This window comes from Catharus ustulatus, chromosome 6 (genome assembly GCF_009819885.2).
Source record: "Catharus ustulatus isolate bCatUst1 chromosome 6, bCatUst1.pri.v2, whole genome shotgun sequence".
Classification (NCBI taxonomy): Eukaryota; Metazoa; Chordata; class Aves; order Passeriformes; family Turdidae; genus Catharus; species Catharus ustulatus.
In genome coordinates this window covers 51,498,280-51,524,235 of record NC_046226.1, presented here as the reverse complement: position 1 = coordinate 51,524,235, position 25,956 = coordinate 51,498,280, and the positions used below count along the sequence as shown (strand labels likewise).

The 25,956-nt window shown below is 41.0% G+C and overlaps 1 protein-coding gene across 1 annotated transcript in view; it reads right to left on the bottom strand.

Moving 5' to 3' along the window:
• The window catches only part of RRAS2 (RAS related 2), a 41,579-nt gene continuing 15,623 nt past the window's right edge, over positions 1-25,956 (bottom strand). The window contains exons 2-6 of the mRNA XM_033063641.2: positions 10,982-11,069; positions 10,402-10,504; positions 9,256-9,364; positions 1,913-2,031; positions 1-1,463 (exon numbers count right to left, since the gene is read on the bottom strand). Coding sequence (XP_032919532.1) covers positions 1,376-1,463; positions 1,913-2,031; positions 9,256-9,364; positions 10,402-10,504; positions 10,982-11,069 — 507 coding nt within the window. The 3' untranslated portion in view covers positions 1-1,375. The remainder of the gene's footprint in view (positions 1,464-1,912; positions 2,032-9,255; positions 9,365-10,401; positions 10,505-10,981; positions 11,070-25,956) is intronic.

The following is a 25,956-nucleotide window of genomic DNA, read 5'->3' as shown; positions in this document are numbered from 1 at the left end:
AATGGTTAGATCATCTTTAATTCTAGCACCTGAAGTTATACAAGGGTTTGCTTAATAATCAAGTTTCAAAGAACTGTTGGACACATTCAGTTAAGGTGACAACTGTGCAATACCACTCAGTATTTCAATATCAGGGACCATACTCTTGAATTGTTTAAACACAATCCACAGAACTCAAAATTAAACAACCATCCACAGTTTAACTAAACAATCAGTTAAAAGTCTTACAGTTTAATAATTCACATAATGGTCAGTCTTTAGTAAGGGATACTGAAATTCATTAAAACACAACACTAGATTTTACTCCATAGGTGTGCTGGGCAGGCACATAATTGGCCATTCTTGGGTATAACCGGGAGAGTAAGGAGATATTTACCACAGTTTGGCAAATCCCACATTTTGTCAGTTAAAAGTGAACTGTGAGAATTAAATACTCATCTTTACATATACACAAGTTATGCTGTGAAAGCATATTTGCTTACAAACATATAAAAATACTTGTTAACTAGTTTGATAAGAAAATAATGTATAAAAGTATATAGCAAAAACATTTAATCATCTCTGACAATGGAAAGATCAAATTCGTTTTTATATCACATGAAACAAAAACAGCTACAATTTTAGTTTTCCTTAATCCCTTACCCAGAAATACAAAGGAAGACACAATTTGTTTTCAAACATAATGTGAAATTTCTTAATAAGTTGAAATGCCTCAATCCAGAATGAGCTCAGGTATTTGGCCATATCCTAAATAGTAGTAGTAATCATCCTGTAGCTGTTCTGGATTCAAAAAATAAATACAGTAGAATGTTTTGGCCACCGAAATAAAACTGCAGCATAAATGAGAGATGAAAATTTTTGCTGACAATGAAATTCAGTGTAGGTTTCTTAAGGCTAGCTGAATACTCAAGTCTAATTTAACTGAGGGCAGAAACAAAAAAAAAAGCCAATCCACCCATTTTTTAAAAAGTATTCTCTTATACCCCAATATAGGTCTCTGTAATAGCTAATGAAATGTCAGAAGTAAAAATAAATTAATTCACAAGAGACAACTTATGCATGACTTCAACACCTCGTCCTACACGGTTTTGTTTCATCTCCTTTGCGAATAAAACTCCACAAGGTGCAAGCTCTGAAGGGACAGAAGGAAGGAACTGTGGTATTAGAGAAGCAGCCTTAGTGTTTTGGTTTGAAGTCTGCCCCAGGATGACCGAGTCTTCTTCAAGAACTATTCTGCCAGCTTCTTGGACTAAGGCTATTCTGGTGACCACTTTTAGGACATGCACATATAAGGCTAGACCAATACCAGAAGTGATGCAAAATGATGGAAAGAAAAAAAATGATCTGGCAGTTGATAGCTTGGTTCTTGGGATTCTCAGAAAATAACACAATGGCAGCCTTTCTTGTCTTTTTCTTTCCGTGTTGGCTCTGGTGAAGGAGGGCACTCTTGTTCCTGAAATTTCCTGGAAATAGGTATTTCAAAATTAAATTCATAGAATAATTTTCAAGTAAAATAAACAAAACTGCTGTATTCTACACTTTCTTTTTATACTTTCATAGGGAATGCACTTCCTTTTCACATTTAAATTACTGATAAAATAAGTCATGGTTTTTGAGTTCACCTTTTGGAGTTCCTTTTTTTTAAGGAACCAAATTTTTTACAGAAGGCCAGTCTCAAATGCAGTTTATCACATTTACTGACTGGGTGATGGATAAAATCCAAAAGATTAAGGCAACAAAATTCTCTTTCAAATATATATTAAATCCATGTAAGCATTTTTTAATGCACCCGAGTGTTTTATAACTGAGGTCACTGATCACAGAATCTTCCCAGCCATTTCCCACTGCATTTCAACCCCTTTGCTGCAGCTATCCATTAATACATGAACATGAATTATCTCAATTACCATACCTTATAACTCTGACAAGTTCATGAAAAGCTTGGTCTACATTCAATCTGATTTTTGCTGAGGCTTCCATGTATACTACTTTAAGTTGCCGTGCCAGCTGCTGGCCTTCCTCTTGTGTCACCTGTAACAGAGAGCAGGCATTAATATCAAGGGTTCTTAATATCAAGGGTTCTGCAGGCAGGTCTGTATCAGCACACACTGCATGTACATGCTAAGGATCCTGCTCCCTCAAACAATAATGGCTATTTGGGCACAGCACAGTTTTCACCCTGTCTGCATTATACAGCTGAGAAACAGATTTTTCTGAAAGGAAGTTTCTGCAATAGACAGACTTTCCAAGAAGTTCCCCTCACTCCAGGTGCCTGCACTCCAGTTCTGCAAAAGAACAAGTTTTCCTTTACAGGCAGACATTAGTCCATTGCTCCTCCTCAAAGCAAGTCCTTCAGTAAGCATCTACTAGATTACTAACAGAATTCTGAATATTATTACTAAATTCACCTTTGCACTGTCCCACCTAAACCTAGAGAAACAAAAAAAAATATAATCAAGCTACTATTAAAACAACAACTGCTGTTTAGCTTCTTAGTCTTTATAAAAGTCATTAAAAAAAGATTAATGACATAGCAAAATATTAATACAGTCAGTTTTAAACATAGCTTAGATTACCAGAGTCCTAAAAATCCATGAGACCTTCAGGTAATGCAGAAATATTAAAGAAATACATATCAAAGATTATTAAAAAAATCCTGCCTCCATAATGACTTCTTGAGACAACAGTAGAAAAGGAGATGAACAGGAAACAATGAGCACCATGAAAAGTTGTACAAAATTTAAAGCTATGAGGCAGAACAGGAAGCCAGCAGATCATTCTAGGAAGGAGAAATAAGTCAGGCACAAGGCAAAACCAAAGGAGCCCACTGAGTATTTTTGGATGAGGTGGAAAGCAGTGAGATCAGAGAACAGAGGCCACCCTGAGTGGTGCAAGGCTCCAAGGGGAAGGTCACCCACAGGGCTGGGGAGGAAAGGGCAGCCTTCAGGGATAAAAGGAAGTACAGCAGATCTTGCCAAGACAATGCCTAAGGAAGAAATGTCAAAGATTACACTGCTTTCACAGAAAAACATTAAACTAGCATGTAGAGGACTGATACAAGATCAAAAATAAGGAGGACTTATTTTAAAATTAGTTTTGAAAAGGAACTCAGAATACTCATTAGATTAAGAAGCTACACAGAAATAGAAATAGATGGGAATAGAAGAGTAGTGGCAGCAATCACCACAGTGCATGGTCTAGAAGTACTTTTCAGCTTGCAAAATAGTTTCTTAACAGCTGCACAGTGGTTTAAGAGCCTTCATGCATGGCATCTCCACATGTTTGATTCCTCTGTCCTTAGCATCCCACTGGTGCTATATCCATACACTCCCTGCTGAAATCAGGGCTGCTCCCACTGAACCCTGGTGAAGCTCTATAAAATACTCCCAGCCCCCCTGTGCCATTAGCTGGAGTAATTCAGGAAGCATCTGCTGATCTCAAACACAGCAACTCTACATTCATTTCAGGGTTATCATCACCAACTGAAGCCAAAAAAGAAACCCTCAGAACCAACTCAACCCCAAGATCAACTACAGGAGCTGCCTTTTTAACTGCAGGGAACTTAAGGAGAACTGGAGCCTCAATCCTCTACTTGAAAAATAAATAATAATGAAGACTCCTGCTCCCCTAGCTAGAACAATTCCACTTCAACCCTCCCCTCTGACCTCAGATGTTGAAATATTCCAACTGCAAAGCTTATGAAGGTTACACAAATATTTGTAGTTGTTTACTGGAACATCAATGACTGTAGAATCTCCTAAAGTTTGCACCAGACCTTCCAGAACCTTCTGTACATCTCTACTTCAGACTAATAAGTTATCTCTATAACAGTTCTAGCAAAGCTAACTCCTTTCACTCTTCTTCATCCCTGCATAGTTTATTGCACCCCCAGAAAGTGAGAGGCTGTAGTTCAACAAAAATAAATAATTGGCAAGGAATGTATAATTCTGAGGAGAAACTGAACTTCATCTTTAAGCATATGCTTAAAGAATTTCTTCACTATTGTACCTAAAGCACATTACAGGTATAACTCAAACTAACCCTGTAATAAAGTTAAGCTACACTTCCACAATATCCCTCATCCAAAACATAATAAATACACTAAAGTTCTTTGTTGTATTCACTGGAAGATCTGTAACTGTTAAATTCCAAAATAATCTCTTTTGTAAGTCTTACAAGTATATTGTCAAGTTACTTATGGTCAATTTCAGTGACCTCAAAGTGAGTTTAAAAAAATATTTGGTTTGGAAAAACTATAGAAACATGTGCAGTGTGCCCAAGATGTAAATTAGAGGTCAGAACATAACAGTTCCATCTTCAAAGCTGAGGGAAATGGAAGTACAAACATAGAAATACTTGTAAATAAAACCATGAATTTTCATCTTGTTGTTGTCCCTTCTTGAGTACAACAACCCTGTAACATGACAGGTTTTCCAGGAAGTGTGATGGGACAGCTTATTTGACATCACCACCAAAATAAAAACTAAATCCTTTTTCTTCAAAGAAGCCTGGATGTTATTTTGACAGAACTGAAGAGAGCCACAGATTTGATGGTAGTGCCTGTGTGTACATCTGTGTTTGTTGGTTCTGCAGTTTTAGTGAGCTTAAGGCTGAATACCAATGAGAGCCACTCATAATGCTCATCCTTGTTGTTATAGGATATTTTACTGTTTGTTTCTGGATATCACTCATTCATGCTGTTCAGACAGTTAGTAAAAGTTTCTCAAATGAAAACTCATTACAGAAGATGTGAGACAGTCAAACATGGAAAAGCTTATCCCCCACCTCCCTAAGTTAGCATTCTTCTTCTGAAAGAGTTTCCATTTGAGTATCTGCACAATAATCCTGTGAACATGTCCTTCTCTCTTCACTATTCTGATATCTGTCAGAAATACATTAACTTCTGAAGTTTCCATGCTTTCCCCCACCTAAAGCAACTCTAGAATGCTACCTAACCTAACATTGCACCTGTGTTTTGCCTGGACACTTACACTAGACTAAGCAACACATCATACAGGTAATTAAATGTTCCCTCAAGCTTGAGAAGAATCCATTTCTACCACTCTGTGGTCCCCTGCCCATTCTGCCAAGAGTTCTATCACACCTGCAGAGTGCATCTGTCATCCAGTTTTCCTGGAGGGGTAGTTCACTATCCCCTAACCCCAGTTAGTCCACACTCTCCTGTCAAGTGTCACTTTGGCACGTGCAAACTGTGGCTGTAAGCACTGACACACATTCAGACTGGCTCACTGCATTCAGACACTGCCTCAGATGCCCAACTGATCCTCCTCTATAAAGCCCAAAACCACACAAGCCACAGGAGGACCAGAAGGTGCAATCTGTCTGTGGGCACAGAGGTGTCCCTGGACGTAATCCCAGCACCCATCACTGCAAGAAGTTATTGTCACACTTGCATACAAGAAAGTGATGGTTAAAGAGTTAAGTCCCATGGACTTCTCTTTAAAACTTTGCTTTAAAGGTAACTGGCAGCAGAGATGATCTCAGCACTAGGTCATTGTGTTAGCTCAGTCACGATGAAAAAGCAAGAACTAGCATTTAATGAAACACAAGCACTTTCCTGTTGCAACTTGGATTTTCCTTGAAACCCTGCCATTTGGGGAATGATCAGACTTGACCCAGTTCAAGCTAGCAGTTATCTACAGAAAGTCATACATATCCTGCACTGACAAGTCTACTCCTCCATGGTGGTTATTGTTAAAACATCTGGTGCTCTACTGAATTATCTTACAGCAGAAACATCCAGTGTGGAGTTCTAAGGAATTAACCCATTTAACAGAAAGACTGCTACACAGCATTTACACTAGGAAAGTGCAGTGAGAGGTAGTGCTTCAATTCTGCTTTCAGAGTCAGCAGTTTGTGACTGGGGAATTTGGAAACTCTGGCAGCTTCATTTCTTATCATACATTCTAAAGATTAATGCTTGCCTGTCCTCTAAAGTCTCATTTTTCTTTGTCAACGTAACCTGTGGATTTTGAGAGACAAAAAAAAAAAAAAATCCACAAGAAAGCTGCTTAACTCTATTTATCTATAGAGTTACTACCATGACAAATTGCCATTTCAAACTTGCTCTTTCACATCCCTCCCAAAACCACTTGTGAGTTGGTCTCTGGTGTATAAGAGCCCCACTAATTTACACCACACCTTTGGTGAGCCCCAACAATTCATCAAGATCATACCATTGTTTGTGCACTTCTGCTGTACAACCCAGTTCATGTATTTACTGAGAAACAGTTGCCACCACACGAGGATGATTAGTTATGCATCATTAGCCTCCAGATTTATGGTGTCACAGCCATAGTACTCTGTACTCTGCTCAACCTCAACACACATTTACTTGGATAAAGGTGTGGCCAGACCCTTGAGACATCCAGAACTCTTCCACGTGTGTAACTCTTTCAGGTTCTGGGAAGATTTGTTGAGTAACATTTGCTGGTCCAAACACACACTAAATTACTTTCTTTGACTTTAAGTCTTTCAGAGATTGCATGTGTTTCACTGGTCTGCCTCCCCTGCCTTTTGGAAAAGCAGGCAGATGCCTGCCTACAAGCAGTTTTGCTCTGAAAACTGATACCCAGGTTCCTGATTTTCTAAAAATGTTATGTTAATTCTGAAGCTGAAAAGTGTACAGCTGGGACTAAACAAGTTAAGAAAGAAAGAACCAGATGAGTAAAAGATGGGTGACACTAGCATGGCCCAGCAGATTTTTGGTGGTACCCAATGAGGCCTGACACATCAGCAGGCAAAGTGTAAAAATGCAGAGGAGTTTCCCTTATGATGCTTCTGCCCACAAGTTACAGCCTGGGGACACCCCACACTCCCAGCCAAGGCGAGGGAGCACTCTCTCCTTTCCCCCCATACCTCCCATTGCAGCTGCACAAGAAACCTGCAGCCAGAGCAGGGTGACCTTGCTTGTCAGGCTCAAGTTTTTCCTCACTTTTGGACTAGCTGGTTTAGCTGGTGGCAGGACTAGCTGACAAGTTTCCAGGCAGATGAACCAGCTGGTCCCTCTCAGTGACTGGAGGGCTGTAGTGAGCTCACATGGCCCAGAAACAACCCCCCTGTTTAACACCCAGCTGATAACATCTCGCTGCTTGCTGCTGCCAAAAGGCGAGGTCTCACTTGCTTCCCCCCACCCCAACTCCTCCCTGCTCTGCTCCAAGCCACAGTCCCACCCCTGCCCAAGCTTCCAGCACTGGCATTCAAATCTTTCTGCAAGCTGATTTAGCTCACACAGGTCCCAAGAAGCCATTCCTGCTCCTCCCCATCCAGAGAGATGATTTAACTCCAAGAGTGCTTCAAGTGAGATCTGGGAAAGAGTGGGAATGTGAAGTCAAGAGGGAGGGGAGCCTCTCCCTTTTGGGGACCAATTATGTCAGCTCAGCATCCCTAAACCATTCCTTCACACTGACAGAAGGCCAAGTGCAACACCCCATATGATGGGGAAGGGGCAGGGAAGAGTTAAGAACATGCAGGAGCTGTTTAACCAAACCCAGAAGAGTTTTCTCAGCTACATCTGCCTAAGCCCCAGTTTACAATAGGAGTGAATAGTCCACCAACTGGAATATAAATGGTGAGTGAGGGTACCAAAAAGTTATGCCCATTAGCATCTAATCAATCAAGGCAATTAATATAGCCATAAAAAGCAAAAGGAAATTCTGGAGACATATATTGATATAAGCAGCAAAATTGCAAAGTTAAGCAATTTAGAAGAAGTTGCTTTGAGCTTGAATGTGTTCCAGCCCATGTCTCTGCTGAAAAAGCAGCTTGGAACAGGACAGAAGGACCAGCAGAACAGGTGACAGGCACCTCTCTGCCTTTAAGGCAGAAACAGAGGCGGTGTAATAACATCAGGAGGGTGGAGGAGCAGGAACAAAGGTCACAGCTGTTTCTAGAAATGGATGTACAGGTTTACCAACTACAATTGCAGGTATCCTGAGAGTTGGGGCTGACAACAATGTTATTTCCCTCCCAAAGCATCTGGGTGTTCATCCTTCAGCAATCACAATTAGCAGAATAGTTCAGTTTTACCTCCATAACTTCCTTGCCAACACTTGTGCAGGAGATAAAGTATACATGCTGCAGGACCTGCAAGGTTAAATCTAGCAGTTTTCATGGGGGCATGATGGTAACTGAGGAATGGAAGAGTTTTGCTTCTGTCTCAGGGACAGGCTGTTCTGTGAATGTGTGAGTACTCAAAGTTACTGCAGAGGAATTTGTGAGCTACTTCAGTGAAAACTTCTTTCAAGGCAGCATGTTTCAGCATAGCTTTTAATTTTGTCATGATCTTCCTACACAGCTTCTGGGACCATAAGGGACCATATTCAACAGGAACTTTTTAGGTACTGTACCTGTAATTCAACATTGCACAAACTAACTCGCTGGGTTCTTTAAGCTATGTTTTTTCTTGGGAAACTCTTAAAACAATTACAGCAATTTTAGTAATGTTTACTTTATTCTCAGAAAAATCATGAGTTTGCCACCAAGCTTCAGATGTCATCTTACTGTCTCGAGAGAGTATTAAGCTTCTCAAATTAGCTGCTGAAGAAAATACAAGTTTCACATCTGTTCCTTTCCTGCTGCTGTAGTAAGATTTTTTGTTTCAGCTCAAGTTAGATTCATTAAAAATCAACAGCAACTAAGGAAAACACATTTGAAAGTCCTTTAAATAATTCTAAACTAAATTTTTAAGTTGTCTTACAACTAGAAGCAAGGTTGAAAACTACTGGTTTCTAAACTTTAAGGTGCATAAATACAACAAATTGTGCTGCTGTACTTCCAGCTTTTAAAGCTTTAAGTCAGTTATGCAGAAGATGAGCAGTGAAGAACCACTAATTTATACATAACAGCAGTGAGAGGTAAAAGCAGGAGCAGTGAAGACTAAGGATTGCTGGAGTTAGTGTTGGAATGCACTCTGCTGGCACAGGGCAGTGGTGAGTAACAGAAGTGAGGAATTAGACACGTTCATGCCTGAGTAATCAAGTCATGACAGAAAGCACTCAGCTCTGTGAATAGACTTGGTCTCAACATAACCCCACTGAGTCAGACACAAGATGTGCTGTGTATGGAATGCCATCATGCTCTTAAGGTTCTTCAAGTACAAAAACTGAGTGGAATTTCTTGCAATGGAATTAGTTTGTATGATATGATTGCTTTCATTTGTTTGTTCCCATTCTGGGAGAAAATTTTGGAGTTTTCTGGAAGAAAGTGAGCAGTAACCAAGAACAAGTGAATTACCTGTCTTTGGTGGTCCAGATCTGCTTTATTACCAACGAGAATCATTGGAAACTCATCGCGATCTTTCACTCTAAGAATCTGCCGCTGAAACTTATAGATTTCTTCAAAGCTGGGAAAGAAAACAAGCAGAGCATCAGTGCACTAATTCACAGATTCTCAGGTTCTGAAAAAGTTCAGAAATGATGAGTCACCTATTGGGACTTGCCCTGCCGTGACACACAAGCACAGGCAGCTGCAGGCACTCCAGAGTCACAGCATGACCAGTCAGAGAACCATTCAACACTCCAACTCAAAAAATCCCCAAGTGAGCAGTGTCCTCTGCACTGAGCTGAGGTGGGGCTGCAGGGTGAGCAAAATACTGACTGTGCCTCAGCCCATATGGCCCAGGGTCAGTCTCTTCCAGAGAATCAAGTAGTCACAGTCCATTCTACAAATACTGACTCTGGAGTTCTACTCCATCTAGAATATTCAAACTACAGCATAGAGATCCTGGTGATCAATATTCCAGCTGGTAACCTCCAGAGCTACTTCTGAGAATTTTGGGGGAAGCTATCAAAGCTGGGAAGTTTTGTTTCATCAAGGCAGGGCTAAACAATCAAAGTTTTCTAGTTACCAACTAAGTTATACCAGGTATTTATGCAGCTCAAGCACAAAGAATATTCCAGCAGTGTTTAAGGAAAGGTGAGCAGAGCAGAAAGCTTCTTCCAGGCTAGTACGCTAAACAAGCTAATTCTGGCCTAAGCAAGGATTTTTGGACAATGAATAAATAAATCACTGCTTTCAAGTAAACACTGTTAAAACTACATCACTACATAAGGACCTTCAGCACAGACATTTGCAGACAATCTCATACCCCTTGCAGCCTTTTAGACATATAGTCTGAAGGCATTTACACCTAATTTGCCAGCTAAAATTTGAAAGCCAGATGATTATCAGTAAAAGAGTAACATTAAGAAGAATTTGGTAGCCACACAGCTTATGCAAAGGTAAAAGTGATAGGTTCAAAACTGGTCTTCAGTGCTGGAAGAGCATCACACCTTGAACCTAAGAGTGAACACATACTTAATGGTTTGTTTGAGATTATTTCACTTACGGTTTAAGAATAATTAAAACTTGTTTGTTTTAATAAGTTGACCTCAGGCTTACCTTCCTCTATCTGTGACTGAGAAAACGAGCAGAAAACCCTCCCCTGTCCTCATGTACTGCTCACGCATGGCTCCGAATTCTTCTTGTCCTGCTGTATCCAGAACTGAACATAAGCAAAAATATGGATTACTACACTTCATGTTCTGATAGACTGAATATAATTATTCCTGATAAGATATTGTGAGACTCTCTCCTGTGCATCATAGCCAAGTGGAAATCACTTTTCACAGATACTACTGGATTTTTTTCTAATATTCCAAACAAGTTCTTGCACTAACTGAACAACTGAAGACCTACCAAACAAACTGAACAACAAAACACTTGAGGACTTCTGTTAATTCCTGACCATCTGAAACAGACGGAAAACGCTCAGAGATGTATAGGGATGAGGGTTGTTGGTTTACTCTTAAAGAAATCACCAACATGCAATAACTGAAATTTTTGAAGCAAAGCATTTATATTGCACTTGGGAGAGGCAGCACAGAGGTGTGTTTTTCATGCCACCATGTCACCCAGGTAACTGCTGGGAATAACAAATCCCTAATGCTAGTTTTGTGGGCACTGTGGACGGGGTACTTACTGTCCAAGCGCGCGGCTCTGTCGTCTATCACACATTGCTTGGTGTAGGAGTCCTCAATGGTGGGGTCATAATCCGTAACAAAGTAGGACTGCAGAGAAGAAAACAAGTCTGTGTCTCAGACAAGCACACACAGGACACTCACTGAGTGAGATGCTAAAACTGGACACTTGACAGCATAAGGAAGGTGAGTGTGTTTATCCATGTACAACCATTTGGCACTCCATCCAAAGATAACAATAATGGTTTTCCTATTCCTGGTAAATGTTCATAAATTGTAGACATTACTAGCAGAGACACTGAGATAACTGAATTCCCACAGCATTTCTAATATTTTCCAGACATTACTGGTAACTCCTAGGATTTCTCAGAAATCCCTAGAAACTTTCAGTTTCTAGGGGCTTCTACGGTCTCCTACAGTTTATCTGGACTTCTGATAGGGTTTGGAAGTTTTTTAAAATTCTCAAGTTCACAGAACTTCCTCTCCCATTCCCAGAGCCAGCAATTTCTAGGAAGTACCAGGACTTTCTCAGTTGATTCTAGAATTCCCTAGCAGTTTTAGAAAAATTTCTTGCAACAGCTTCACAGAGCACAAGTGGCACTTAGCGTGTTAGCTGAAAGAAGTTTGTTGGAACATCCTTGTTCCCAGGATTTCTGTGCTGATTTAATGACTTTAAGTACTCACATCCTCCAGAAAGACAACCCTTGAAAGCAGAATAAGCCATGAAATGCCTGTGCCACTCATGGCCTAAGCACAAGGCTCCCCCAGACACTGCCAGGCTTGTTGTTTATCACCCAAACTGCGGAGCAAAGCACCTTGTGGTACATCTCTCTAGGGACTGGGTGATCTGATATTGAATACTGGGTTAACAACACCATCAGAACACCAGTTTAGAATGCAAAGGATGAAGTTTTAGCTGGTATGCAGTCATAAGAAAGTTAACTTCACCTAAAACTAAAGCAAGCACACTGGCATAACAAATCTGAACCCTGATGAAATTCCTTCCCATCTATGCTCCCAGCAGGCACTAAGTGCACAATTTGTGCAGAACTGCAGGAGTACTACCTGTGTACATTACTCAGTTCTGTGTTTACAGTAAGGAATTAGGAATGCTTTGAAACTACACATGGGCTCCTAAGAAGAAAAAAAAGAGGGCTTTGTTGAAGCACCTTTCCCATCACACAAGCTTAAAGGGACCAACAAGAGAACACTCTGCTCCTCTAAATTTACTGAAATCAAGTTAACAGATGTCATGGTTGGGAAAACAAAACATAAAATGTAGGGGGGAAGGAAGAACTGAAATCATAGCAGTAGCCCTCTAACCTTTTCCAGACACACCACTGTCAGTGCAGAACACAGTTTACTGTTCTTTGCTCATAATTTCTGTGGCTGTACTTGCCCTTGTGCAGTCCAGGTTAGGAGTTGCTCAGGAGGGCAGCCTGCAGGATGCTCTCCTGACTGCACCCAGCTGGCCCCAGCACTTGGACACATCCATGCCAGGCTCCTGGCTTGGCAGCATGGCCAGGGGTTCCCCAGCAGAGCTCATGGCCTGAGTTGCAGCTGCCTTCCTGGGAGAAACACATCACTGGCTGTAGCACCCTCCACCAGCTGTGTGTCTATATATAACCTGGGCTCATACACCACAACCATCAGGCAGTTGGCTGCAGGGGTTGGTACAGGCTGCTGTTGGTCTGTTCATTCAGAGCTGGCACCACACTAAAAAGCTGCTGCCCCCCAGAGCAGAGACCCTGAGCAGCTCCTTTGCATTTTCAGCAGACATCAGTGTCCCCTCAGGATACACCTACACAGCAGTCTCAGCTGTTCTGCATGGATGGCACCCAGGCTGAACAGCCTCCCTGCTTCAACCCCACCCTCACCAATCAAAACAAACAAAAAAAGCCACCCGTACAAAACCCCTACCACTAAAAAATTCCAGTGAATCAACAGGCATGGGATCCTAAATGCAACACATTTAGCCAAAGTACCTCTCTATAGGCAGAACACTCAGAACAAGAAGCTCTTTCAACTACAAGTCATCCCTTTACCTTGTTTCCCTTCAAGATTTAAAAAGGAAAAAATCCACCTTCAAAACGTTTGTCTTTTTTGCCTATATCCCTGACTCAAAACATACTATCCAGGAGCTTAAGGAGAAACTTTGAGGAATGAATTTACATGAACTGTAAATAACGTCTCAATTCTTCTGTGGCCTTTAACAAACCTTGAAAGAAGGATTAGAAACTTATGTCAACCTACAGATGTATAAATAATTTACAGAATCTGACTTGAAAGGGATGATCATAAGGAAGGGAATTTAAGTCCTATGTTTCATTAAGGAAACAAAGTGATATTTATAAAAAGCATTAGGTGACTAAACCATGGAAGATTAAGCCTGCACTCTGAAATTATTCCCTATCCCTCTCCAACTACTTCAACTTTCATTCCTCCATCCTCCAGAATTCAAAGTTACTGTCTGAACCTTGACATCTACAAAATGGTAAAGGATAGCAGCTTTTACTTGAAAGCAAGAATTTGGAATAGATTTATTTTACTGTCATGAATCAGTGTTAGTAGAACACCTAAAGCAGCAACTTTATATCCAGCAAGGGCAATAGTTTTCACTAAGAGAGTTCAAAAAAAGAAAGCCATAATGATCTCAGACAGATTCCTCTTATTTTCCTCATGATCTGTCCACGGGCCAACAACTACAGCATGTTCTGTAATCTACAGGGCATTTCTGTGATTCCCTCCACCCTTTTTAGTTTGTTTTTTCTCTTAATTAAAAAAACCCCAACTATACACAAAAGTGCAAGACCAGGTACAGAGACATGGAACACAGTTCCTACCTCAAAAGGGGAAAGAAGATTAAGTTGTCCTGATCCAGCATCAGCCACATGTCAAATTCAGAATGAGCAGATGCCACAGCTTCCCCGTGTAACAATTGCTCTTACATGTATTTTCTTCCCTCCCATGGAGCTGCAGTGCCAAACCTGCTGTCACAGCCACTACAGGAGAGCTCTGCAAGGCAATTAGTGCTGTGGTTTACCTCCAGGCACTGGACAAGGCTTATGTGCCTGAAACAGCTGCTGGTTTTGAAGGAGTATTCCCAAATTACACTGGGACTATGTGCTGCAGGAAACAACAGCCACAGCTTGCAGACCTTATGCAGTCTGGGGTGATTTACAAAAATTAGATGTAGCAGACACAGTATTCACCAATTTGAGCAGAAATGGACCTTCTTGCTGCTGTTCAGGCAGTGTTTAAAGAATTAAGGAAGGCAGAGCATATCCTGAAACATTCCATGAGACCATCCCTTTGCTCCTGAATGCCATCTGGGCAAGGTGCCTGCACACCCAGCCAGCCCAAGACTCCACACCAGCATAAATAACTTGGTAGAGGTCAAGGAGTTTGTGTGCTTAGGAGTCTAACAGGAGCCCAATTCCAGCAGACACAAACCACTGACAACCTACTGGTTTCCAACTGATGCCAAGTCTAGACAAATTAGAGGAGCAAGCACATCCCAGAGTGTTGGAATACCCATGCCTGCCTACTGCTGTCTGCTTTAGGAAAGTTGTCTGTGCAAGCCCTAACAACCCTGAGCAGCCACTGTGCTAAGTTGCAGCAGGAGCCTGGGATGGGAGCTGGCATGGAACACACAGCATGGATCTCTGGGATGGCCTGATACAGCCCAGGATGTCAGATCTGCTCAGCTAGGAGTGCTTGAGTCTCTGACAAATCCAGAGAGCCACAGCTCATTCAGCTGGTTCCACTGCAGTTGGCCACTGCCTGCAGGAAATAATTAGAGGCAGTTAAATTTCCTCTAAGGAGATAGTAACTTGAACACACTCTCCTGTTACACCACTCCCTTAATCACCAGCAAAATCAAAGCTCTTTCAACCCATCTCCTAGAAGAGAAATGAGAAGTTAAGCCCAGTAGTCTCATCAACCATTCAATTTACCCAGAGTATTATGCAACAGGTTTTCTAGGTTTTCTCTTTCTAAGACTGCTGAGGCAATCGAGTCCAGAGATAGGAAAGCCTGCTGCCAAAGGGAAAAAAAACCAAAATATAAAAATCCCCAATCCCCCACTACCTACATCACTTACAGCTGGGCAACCCACCACTGAAATCCCTTTCTATATACACACTTGTCATCTTAAAATGCATTTCAAATTATCTCCTGACCTTCACAGGAGTTCCTACTTGCAGTGCATGGAAACAATGACACTACACAGAATACTGCCCTAGCAGTCTATGTTTTAGGCAATAGCAATCCCTAAACCATTGTTTCAATCACTCAAGTCTTTTGGTAAGGAGACAATATGAAAACCTGTGCTTAAGTTTATCATCTTCCTCCACTTTTATGTTGCCTTTAATACACAGAGAAATTCTTCCATTAGCTTACAAGCTTGAGTCCCACTACACAAATTAATAAAAATGACTAAGTAAAGACACCTTTGATGGAAAACCCCAGTGCCAATTCACAGCTCTTGAACAGCTTTTCACATTTACCCTTCATCAAGTAATCAACAGCCCACAAACTGCACAGCCAGGAGATAACTTTCTTCTGCACTTTTATGTTTTAGGGTGGGAGAGGAGTAGGATGTTGTTGACAGGAAGCTGCTCTAAGCTGCAGTCCAGAGGCTGGCTGCACAACATTCTTCTCTTCCTTTTTACACCAAGCTCTAAGGCTATGCAATGAAAGGCAGCCCAGCACAGTAACAGCACACCACTGAGAATAAGTTAAAGAAGAGGTACATGCCAAAATATATATTCATCCTTGCTGTCTCTATAATCTCCATCTGTATTTACTAAACATACACATAATATTTCAAAGAGCCACTGGTTGCTTATTTAAATTTTTTCCACATGTTTTAAGTTTTTGGTTCAAACCCAGTAAAGGCAAGGAAATAGAAGGGTTTCCACCCTCCAGCTACAGTTACAGACCAGCTCTGGATTTAAATAAGCATGTGCAATTTGAGCATTGCAAACAGCCCAAAAATCCTCCCTAGCTATAATTTTTATGCTAGGACACAAAACAAACGTGTAGCATCCAGCAACACCAAAGCTTCAACTTTAGACCTGGACACATTCCCAAATACCTGAAATATAAGATCCCAAGACACTCCTATGCTATGCTCCTCAACAGAGTATTTCTTCTGGCAGTCTCTGCTTTGCCTGCCTTTCACACTATCATCTCTTCTCTAGGTCTTACCTCATGTCCCCTGCACTTCACCAAGAGCATGCCTGCTCTTGACCCACTCAATCAGCAAAGCCCAATTCATCCCCTGCACTGCCAGGTCTTTACTACGGGCATACAACAACAGCAGTATCAGCTACAGCCCTATCACACACCACACTGACCACATCAGAAATATTTAACCCAGAAAGAGACAGAAACCTAAGCTGCCTTCATTCAAATTAGTATTTCTAGCATTCTTTCCAAGCCATAGACAAAGTCAGTGCCATAGGTTAAGACCAGAGCTCTGGTGCCATGGCCAGCTAGTAGGGCCATAGGGGGACAGCTTTGTGTTTGAGGTACTTGGCTACACCATAAAAGCCTTCCCAGACCATGAATTAAGATCCGAATGACTGACTGCAACTTCTATTGTTTTCCCACCCATGAAATCTTACAGCCTCTGCCTTCAACTCTTGTACCTAAGAGTGGCAGAGCAGTCAGGTCTGTACTAAAGTGACCCCAGTGACACACTGTGCCCTTCTCCAGGTTGTAACGGAGATGAGACTGTTCCTAGGAGTTGTAATCCACGTTCCTGTCTCTGGAGGAGCAAGCAGACAGGTTCTGTGTCACCACAGCCAAGTTCCTAGAGGATGGGTGACAGTAACCTGTCACCTTGCCCAAGCACTATGCTGCCCTGGCCCTGAGCTAATGTGTCCAGCAGAAGGGGCAGTCAGGCAAAGCAGCAACTCAGGGCCTCAGCACCTCAAGGGATTAAAAGAGCCTCCTTTCACAGCACAAAGGAGAAGTCATTTCTTTAGAGTACATGAGTTGGCTGGCTAGAAAACAAGGAAAACATGCAGTTAAAAACCCTAACTGACTTCTAGAAGCAAACATAAACCCAGACTGCATTCCAGAATAAAGGAACAGACAGAGCAAAACACACAAATTTAGCATGCTGCAGAGTCCCAAGCATTTGGGTCACAGAAAAACCCAAACAAGCTAAAAGCACACCACTAATCAGAGAGCCTCTGACAAGCTTGTTCCAATAGCAAACACACACCTCCCCAAGAGCAGGTGGCTCACCAGGACCCAGTATTTCCAGCAGCTTTAATTGCTTGGTGCTGGAAAAGCAGGAGGTGGATGCTGTTGGGGTTGATGACAGGAAGTGCCACCTCTGCAAAGGTTTTGTGCAGTGCCCAAACTGGTACCAGAAAAGGACTGCAGGAGGTACCCACAGCAACCCAGCAACATCTCAAACACAAGTGTTCAGGACTGCATTCAGCATGCTTTGCTGGCACAAACAAACATTCACATTTCACAGAATGAGGGCAAGCATTTTAGTGCTGAATGTTCGGAGAATAGGAGAACAAAGGTCTAGAATTCTCCTGATAAAAACCAGACTAAAGAAACAATGATTAGAACACTTTCATGCTACAGAAAATGAAGTGTGTCATCATGCAATCATCCCATATTCCTACGGATCTTTAAGAGGTTCTTTCTTTTAATTATACAAACAGTAAGAGCACCCATTCCATTCTTCCAAGAAATATAAATTAAAAGATAGTCAGTGCTTGCAAGTAATCAATGATGCTTCCCTCAATTTGCACTACTTCCCACTGCCCTAATGTGTACTGTCAGCATTGTTATGACTGTCCAGGGAAACAGATGTCATTTGTAACTTCAATTACTGCCATTACCCAGTGATGTGAAACTTCATGAACAGAGAAAACTGAGGCACAAAGAGATGAGGCTTAAGCTGAGGGAAGTTACAATGAAAGAAAGACGACATGAGACATGTACAAGCTAAGCCCTTTGGAAATCCATACACAAGCTGAAAACTTATTTGTTCCTGAAAAATAGCAACACACATCTATTGTGCCAAACTTTATGATTAAGTACATGCTTAATCAAACATTAATGGTTCACATGAAGAAGAAAATCAAAGTAAAATGCAAACCTGTTGTATAAGCCCTGGCAGCCTTAGAGTACAGTCATGAGATTGCTCCCCTCCCCTGCCAACACAAACTCAAAGACAGAAGAGATAGTACCATACAGAAATAAATACCTGACTTGGTTAAATAGAGCTAAGTCTTCTCCCTAAATTTTTTTTTATGCAATGCAAGGATTGTCAAAAGCTCTGCTTAGCCTGGAAACACAAAGTGTGAGTGCTATTACACAGCCACATTCTCTTCTGTCCCTCTCCATCCATGGACACTGATCACAGAGTGAGCACATCAGAAAAACTCCTAAGAAAACTGTTCAGTGCATGGGCATATTTAATGTTCATAGCTAAATATAACATGGCTCTCTTCTATATGGGCTTTGTTCTGCCCACTAACCAGAACACCTAATAACAAAACTCGTTTTGCATCCCTCACAGGTGTGAGGAAAGATGAGATAGGAGGGGGGGTGGGGGGCAAGGATATGGAAGGTAAAGTGTCTTCAGTTTGAATATTAACACATAAATCTGTCTATGCACCTTTAATTTTTGCATTTCCTAAATGAACCCTTGGATTTTTGTATCCATAAACACTCATTTCCAATGGTATTTCTCCAGACAGCTATATGCTAGGAAACTTCAGATTTCAACCCCAGTTAAGCAGGACTGACTTGTGTGACAGACTTAAAAGCAGGTTTCTGGAGGTTTTTTTAAAAGTCAGGTTTTTGGTTCTGGACCATGAACTTATTCTGCAGCCACAAAGTGGACGAAGACTCAGGGATATGAAAGACTGGAATCAAACTGACTTTTGTGCACCGACAGGAAACATCCATCAGCTCTTACACATTTCAACATGCTTAAAATGTCTGCTAATTTTTTCCCTGCCTCTAACTGCTACTCAAAGCACCATTACTATCTCCAACTCCACCCTTTTTTTCCCCCCCTCAAACCTGGCACTCAAGGTATGGCTGGCAAAATAGCTTGGGTTTACAGGTAGAAATCCGGGGGAGTGTAACTGCTAAACAGATAATTACAAGACCCAGTAGGGAAAAAGAAACCCAGATACAGTAGATTTGCTTAGTAAAAAGAAAGTGTCTTTGCCACTTTGACTAAGACAGCCTTTCAGTGCATGTTCAAATCATTAAAGAATAATCATTAAAACTATTTTTCTGAAAAGTACATGCCCTTCTGCCAACACACTGCCAAGCTTAAACACACCATCAGATGCCAGTACAGCCTCAACTTTATGACCTTAAATGCCTTTTCCAATCCAAAGGATTCTATGACTCAAATTATGGATGCTGGCTACATGAACACAACACGAATACTGATGAGAGTGGGTTTTCTTTTTATATATTTTACAATGCATGTGAACACCTTTTAAAATATTAACTTGCTTCAAAAAACAGCTGATTGATATTTTTAAAAAGCTTTCACCTTTTAAACTCTAAATCTGCACTGTCCTTAGGTCTCCTTTCAGCATCCAGCTTACAGCTCTCCCCACAGGACAGCAACCTGGTATTAACAGCTCATCAGCCTGCGAACACTTCCCTCCAGTTTATAATTCCCAAATATCTGAAAATCAAACCACACCAAGCACACTCACTCAGACCTGCTTTAGGCAGTACATACACTGAACTTTGGCCCACTGAATACTTCCTAGTGGTGCAGTTTTCATTGCTCAAGATCAGAGGAGGTGCACTTTCACTGTGTGAGAAGACTTCTTTGTAATGCCTTCAGTTAATGCCCTTTTAATGCCAGTAAGCACCTACAGAATTCTTTGAAGGTAGCTCTGCAATTTCTCAAGTTGAAACATGTCTGACTGTAAAGCATATTCTATACTGCAAGCTTAGCTGAGTCTTGATTTAATTTCATTTAGTTATTGCTTCACAGTAAATGTGTGCAGGAACTATGAACACACCAGGTACTTCCATCTTCCTCATCGCCACCACTTGCAATTCAAGCAACGTTTAAAACATTCACGACACACTATCTTTTCATCCATAAAGTTTTATCATGTTTAGATAGTTTTCAAACTAGCAGCTCATGATGAGCTGAATATTTTTCTCAAGAAAGCAGTGATTAATTTTTTTAAAGTACATATCTGATCTTAGGACTGTGTATAACCAGATAATGGGGACTACAGCTGTAAGAGAAAGAGTAAGGTTGTTCCAAAAATTCCCTGGTGAGGCAGAAGTCATAGAATACTTTCTCATACACATTATTAGAAATAAGTAGAACACCTCAAGATATACAGCATAATTAAGAGATCTTGGTCTATAAATTAAGTCAATAACTGGAGTCAATTAAAATCTCTCTTTATGCCTGTAACTTAGACATAACTACCACAGTCAGCAGCAGACTTCAGCTTAGTGGTTCCAGGGAGACTCAAGTTTAGAGCATTTCCAGCCCATTCACAAAGAAGCCACTTCATAACTCTCATGAACTTGGACTTTTCAGATTGTCTAGCTTAAGTTATGGATGTTTGGAGCCAGACAATTACATTAATTAAATTAAAGTAAGAAGTTTTTCCAGCCCAACAAGCCAGTAAAACAAAGCCGCACTCCAGCAACTCTAACCCTTATTTCACATTTTAAGTGCCTGAAAATGTTTGATCCCTGGGATTCCACAGCAAGCTAAGATCAAAACTTCTTAAAGTTCACACCTTTCATATTCTGACAGGTTCATCAGAAAGAGTCAGGTAGAAAGCATGAGAAAGGTAAATTCTCCACATTCTTCCTCTTCAAACATTTGTTTAACATGGAGATACAATCAGGTTGACTAGCCCACTAAACTCAGAGCCTACAGTTTTATAGAATGAGTCAAGTTAGGATTAAATATTTCTACACTAGTATTTCATTCCACAACTCAACTACAGGAACTTCCTAGTGAAAGATTGAGATTTTATCCCCACTCCTGACACTCCACTATAATTCCCTGCTGCCTTCAGGATGCTCAAGAGATCAGAAAGTTCATTAAAATTACAAAAAATCCCTCATCTAAATAAATACTAGCCAGGCAAGCCACGTTTATATGCCCATCCACTTCAATAAAGTTCACATAATATCCCCATGAGATGCCTTTTGACCCAACTTTAATATATGCAACTACTTTATTAATACACAATTTGCTCAAATATAAAAATGCCAAACAGGGACTGAACCCAAAGAACAAAATCTTCCAGAAGTTTTGACATGCCATTTGTTCTGCTGGGAAACAAAAATGTGGAAATGACTCTTTCAAACCCAGTGACACATTTTATTTACACTGTCAGATCATTGTAGACATTGATAGCAATGCACTAATTCCTGTCCTGTAGGGTTTTTTCTATTACCAGTACATTTCTTGGAATTTTTGAACAAAAGCTTGGACAATATCCAACATAATAACACTCAGTCTCATTAGCAAAGTCTGGAGTGTTTCATTTTTAAAAGATTTGTTGACTGATCATTAAAAGCTAATTATTTAGGAAAAAGCTATAAAATAGCACTTCTTGAAGCAATAGTTCTTATTAGATAGAAGATAAGCACAGTTCTAATAGCTTCATTTGCCCAAATTACATATTTATTCAACTCCAACCTTTTGGCCTTAGATTAGACTGTCTAGACTAATTTTGCAGACTATAGACAATTACTATTATCTTTAAGTTTGGAAAGTGTCATAACTAGAAGTGTCAGGAATGCTGAAATTATAGCTGTGTAAGTGTTATTTAGCCATCTATTTTCATTAGCAAGGCTAATAATTACTAGCCTGCCCCCCAGATCCTCACCCAACTCAGTAAAATAGATGCAGTTATCCTGCAGCATGACAGTTTTAAATGATAATGAAATAATTGGTTGCCTACCCATGAAATAATGGACTCCTTCAAAGTGTGTTAATCATTCAGCAATGACAGCATCAGAGGCTGCATGGTGCATATATTATAATGGTAAAATGTGCTGCAAAATTAATTAGAACAGAAACACACTAGGTAACTTTCCTTTAGAAAAGTGTTGGAACAGTTCGCAGGTGGCAAGCCATCGACAAGAAATTCATGGTAAAAACTCCAACAGCAACAGTGTACTAAACACATACTTTTAACACATCAATTTCTAAACTTTGAAAGCCACACCAAGCCAGGCTGATTAACCCAAGGCCCACCGGTCCCATTCTGCAGGCTCAGTCAGCAGCTCAGCAGTCGGGAGTACCCAGGTTGTTTTTTTTTTTTTTTTGCACATCCATATCAGTCATCAATCACACTGTATTCTGAGATGAAAATGTGCTTTCCTCCACCTGAAACCATTTCTCAGAAGTTTGTGACTAAGCAGCAAAACCTCAAAGAAGAATTTGCAGTGGTCAATAGGTGTTTTTTTCCATGTGATTTGTACTTGCAGATTTGGCCGCTCTGAGCCATGGCTCCCACGGGGACCAAGAAGCAGAACAAAGCACTTCACACCACTCACTCCCAAATCAGGAAAAAGCTCCACAACCTTCACATCCCCTCTGCCAAATGAACTTTTTCAAGAGATTCACGTTTCAGCATCTGATTTTTAACCCAGACACATCAAGGAGAAGCACTCATAACCTTTGGGATTTAGAGCCAAACAACAACAAGCTTCAGAGTATTTTTTTATTATGGCTCTAAAGTAAGGTGTCAAGTTAACCCACCTAATTGTGGGATTGAAAAGAAAAGGAAGGGGATCCCTTTCAAGGCAGGGCAGGCTGTGTAAGCCTTTTCACACTAGGGACAGTGTGTTCAGACCTTCCTGGCACACAAGCCTTTGTTTTGTCCCACTGCTTGGGCACGGAGTTCAACAGATCCAATCCTGACAGATGCGAAGAAAAGGAACCCAGACTCAGCCATTGTAAACTGAACTTAGCCAAGCAATGTGGTAAGTCACTCCACCTTTGGAGCAAGGTGGAGAAATCCTACCCTATGTGAGCAGAGAGATACCCAACACAGATATTTCAGTGACGCAGGCTGGCCTGAGAGCGCGATGAGGTGCGATGCCTCCCAGAAAGCACAAGCATATTAAACAGAGTTAGGCTCACAGATGTGGACACTGCTGCTGCAGAATTGTTCTAATTAATATCACTCTCCTCAAAATTCCAGGTTTCTGCAAGAACAAAAGCTTAAAAATCAAATACATGGGGTGCAAGAGCCTGCAGCGTGGGCTGGTGCAACTGAAACAAAGTTTCAGCTGGACAAACCACACTGGAAAAAAGCAATACAAAGTATTTTCCATCATAGATACCAGGGGATTACAATGCTTTCCTTTCCAACCTAATCAGTGCTTGCAGAGAAGTTTAATCTTAATGTCCTTGAAGAATGTCTTCACAGTCTCTCTCAGCAGCAGCAGATTTCAAGATCAAAGGTTATTACTCCTTCCCATCTGACAACAGCATAACTCAGCCTGGATTTCTCATCAAGTGGCTAAGGCACAGTACAGCACATGAGGATTGTTTACAACAGGCTATGTAGCACTTCATTTATGACTTTTCAGAAGCAAAGCCATGTCTACTGAACTTCTACATTACAAGCAAACAGCTGAAGTTCTTAGAAGAAATGCAAGAGGCAAAAGACAAAGTTTTATCCTAAATATAAATAAAAACAACAAAGAAACCCAAACCACCAGACCCATGGTTGGGAAGACAGAATTTATGGCTCCACTCTGTTTGCATCAGCATCCCACAAGTCAACCCAAGCATGTTGTCCTGCAGTATCTCCAGACCTGCACCTCAGTGGCACAAGGTTACTGAGATCACTCTTAAATCAGCACATGTGCACACTGACACATGAAGATTATGTGCAACCATAACATTGTCTGTGCACCTTCAGAATCCACACTGCTTATAATCACCTGAAGAGCATCAAACGGAACAGTACCTATTTTTGCTGAGTTGTTTTACAGTGTGCATGAAGTCCCATTAACATCAGAACCACAGAACAAGCAAAGGGGAGATGCTTTCCTGGCAGAAAATGCATGGTTGGTCATCCTTTTGTTTCATCAAGCAAGTGCCACACACAGGCCAACCCCAGCAGCATGGCAGTCACAAAGCCAAAGCATTCACAGCTGGAATATTCACTAGGGAGCTCGACAGAGCCAAGTCCTTGAGCAGCATTATCTTCCCAATTAGTCAAGATTTATAAAGCACAAAGTGACCAATATCACCTAGAGGGAAATGTGCACATAGCCAAATTCCAGGAACAAGAAACTACTGAGTACAATTTCACAGCACAGAACTGGTTATAAGTACTACCTTGCTAAATTAGCTTGTTAGCAGATCTGCAGGGAAAAGGAAGAGATCCTAAAGCCCCAGTAGGCACGATTAAAATGCTCTTACACAGTGCCAGAATTTTCACTCTCAGCAACTTCAGATTTTGAAGTCAAAACAGTGTCAAATGGAAACACATTTATGTCCTCAAATTTTATTAAAAATGCTTTTGCTCTCAGCAATCATTCTACATATTTAAGCAAGCAACGATTTCAATCCAAAAAAAACCCCTTATTTACCAGCAAAACATTTGGTTGTACTAAAACCAACCACAGTGTTCCTTCCCCTTTGCCTGTGCACCTGCGGGTGTAGTACCACTCTTAGTCAGCATCACCCCTCTCACAGGGCAGGGAAACATGCAGAAATCTCAGAGGGAGTTTATTTTTGACTTTGAATTATCTCAGGCACTGCATGGAATAGAAAAAGATAGAGATAACTAACATTAATTCATACCTATGGCATTGATGTTAACGTTAAGAGTGTTCAAGGAAAGTCATGGTCTAGGAAACATGGTGGTTATCAGTCAAACACTGGACTTGATGACCTCAGATGTCTTTTCCAGCCTCACTGATTGTGTCACTGTTAGATGAATATTTCATGTGACTTTTGAGTTGGAGAACCTGTCGGATGCTAATCCTGGCTTTTGCACTTTTAGAGCCTGTATCTCTTTAAAGTAAGGACTGTTCTATCCCAGTGAGAATACAATTAACCCCAGACCACATGCTCTTAAAACCAAAGCAAAAAAGCCAAACATCTGCTGTAAGGGACCATTCTCATTCCATTGAAACCAACCCAGAGGCACAGCACACTCAAGATGCATGTTGGGAGACCTGTTCTAATGCAAAGATCTACTTCATGCCACAAACTAGTTTTACGTGCAAACACCTACTTTCACATTTCAAAAAGCCACATCTCTGATGAACCACATCAAGAAACTGCAAGCAAGTACTCAGCTGAGGTGCTACACAATCAAACACCACACACAGTCAACAAATGTTTTTACAGTATGGCCATTTATGGCAGCAGTAAAGAAGGCAAATGAAAGATTGGAGTAGATTCACACTGAGCACTATCACTTCTCAAGGTGGAGCTGATTCTAAGTAATATAAAAAAAACCATGATTTGTATCAAACGTCACATCCACAGGCAATCCATCCTTATTCCAGGAATTCACAGTTTGAGCTACAAGCATTTTCTAGAGTCACATAGACCTTAGGATCCCCCCAAATCTGTTTAGTATTTTCTTCCCCAACATCCTATTTAGCAGTTTATCAGAACAGGTTCCAAAACAGCTCTCTACCCATTCCTGAGTGAAGTTCCTCCAAGGGGAAGAAAAGTTTAAAGATCAAATTAAGAGCAAACACTTCCCATTCAGAAGCACATGGACTGCTGAAGGGAAACAGTGCCTGATTTCCTTCCAGAGCTGGATGCTCAGGCTGAACCTGAGCCCTCCAGTGGAGAGCTTTCCTCACGAAACAATGGTTATTGAAATTCCTTGTTTGAAGCACAATGCCCCATATACCAACCCACCACACGACCCTCAGTCATTCTCCACTCTTGATTCTGTCTAAAGCTTGCAAACACAGCTTTCCTTAAGTAATTGGGCAA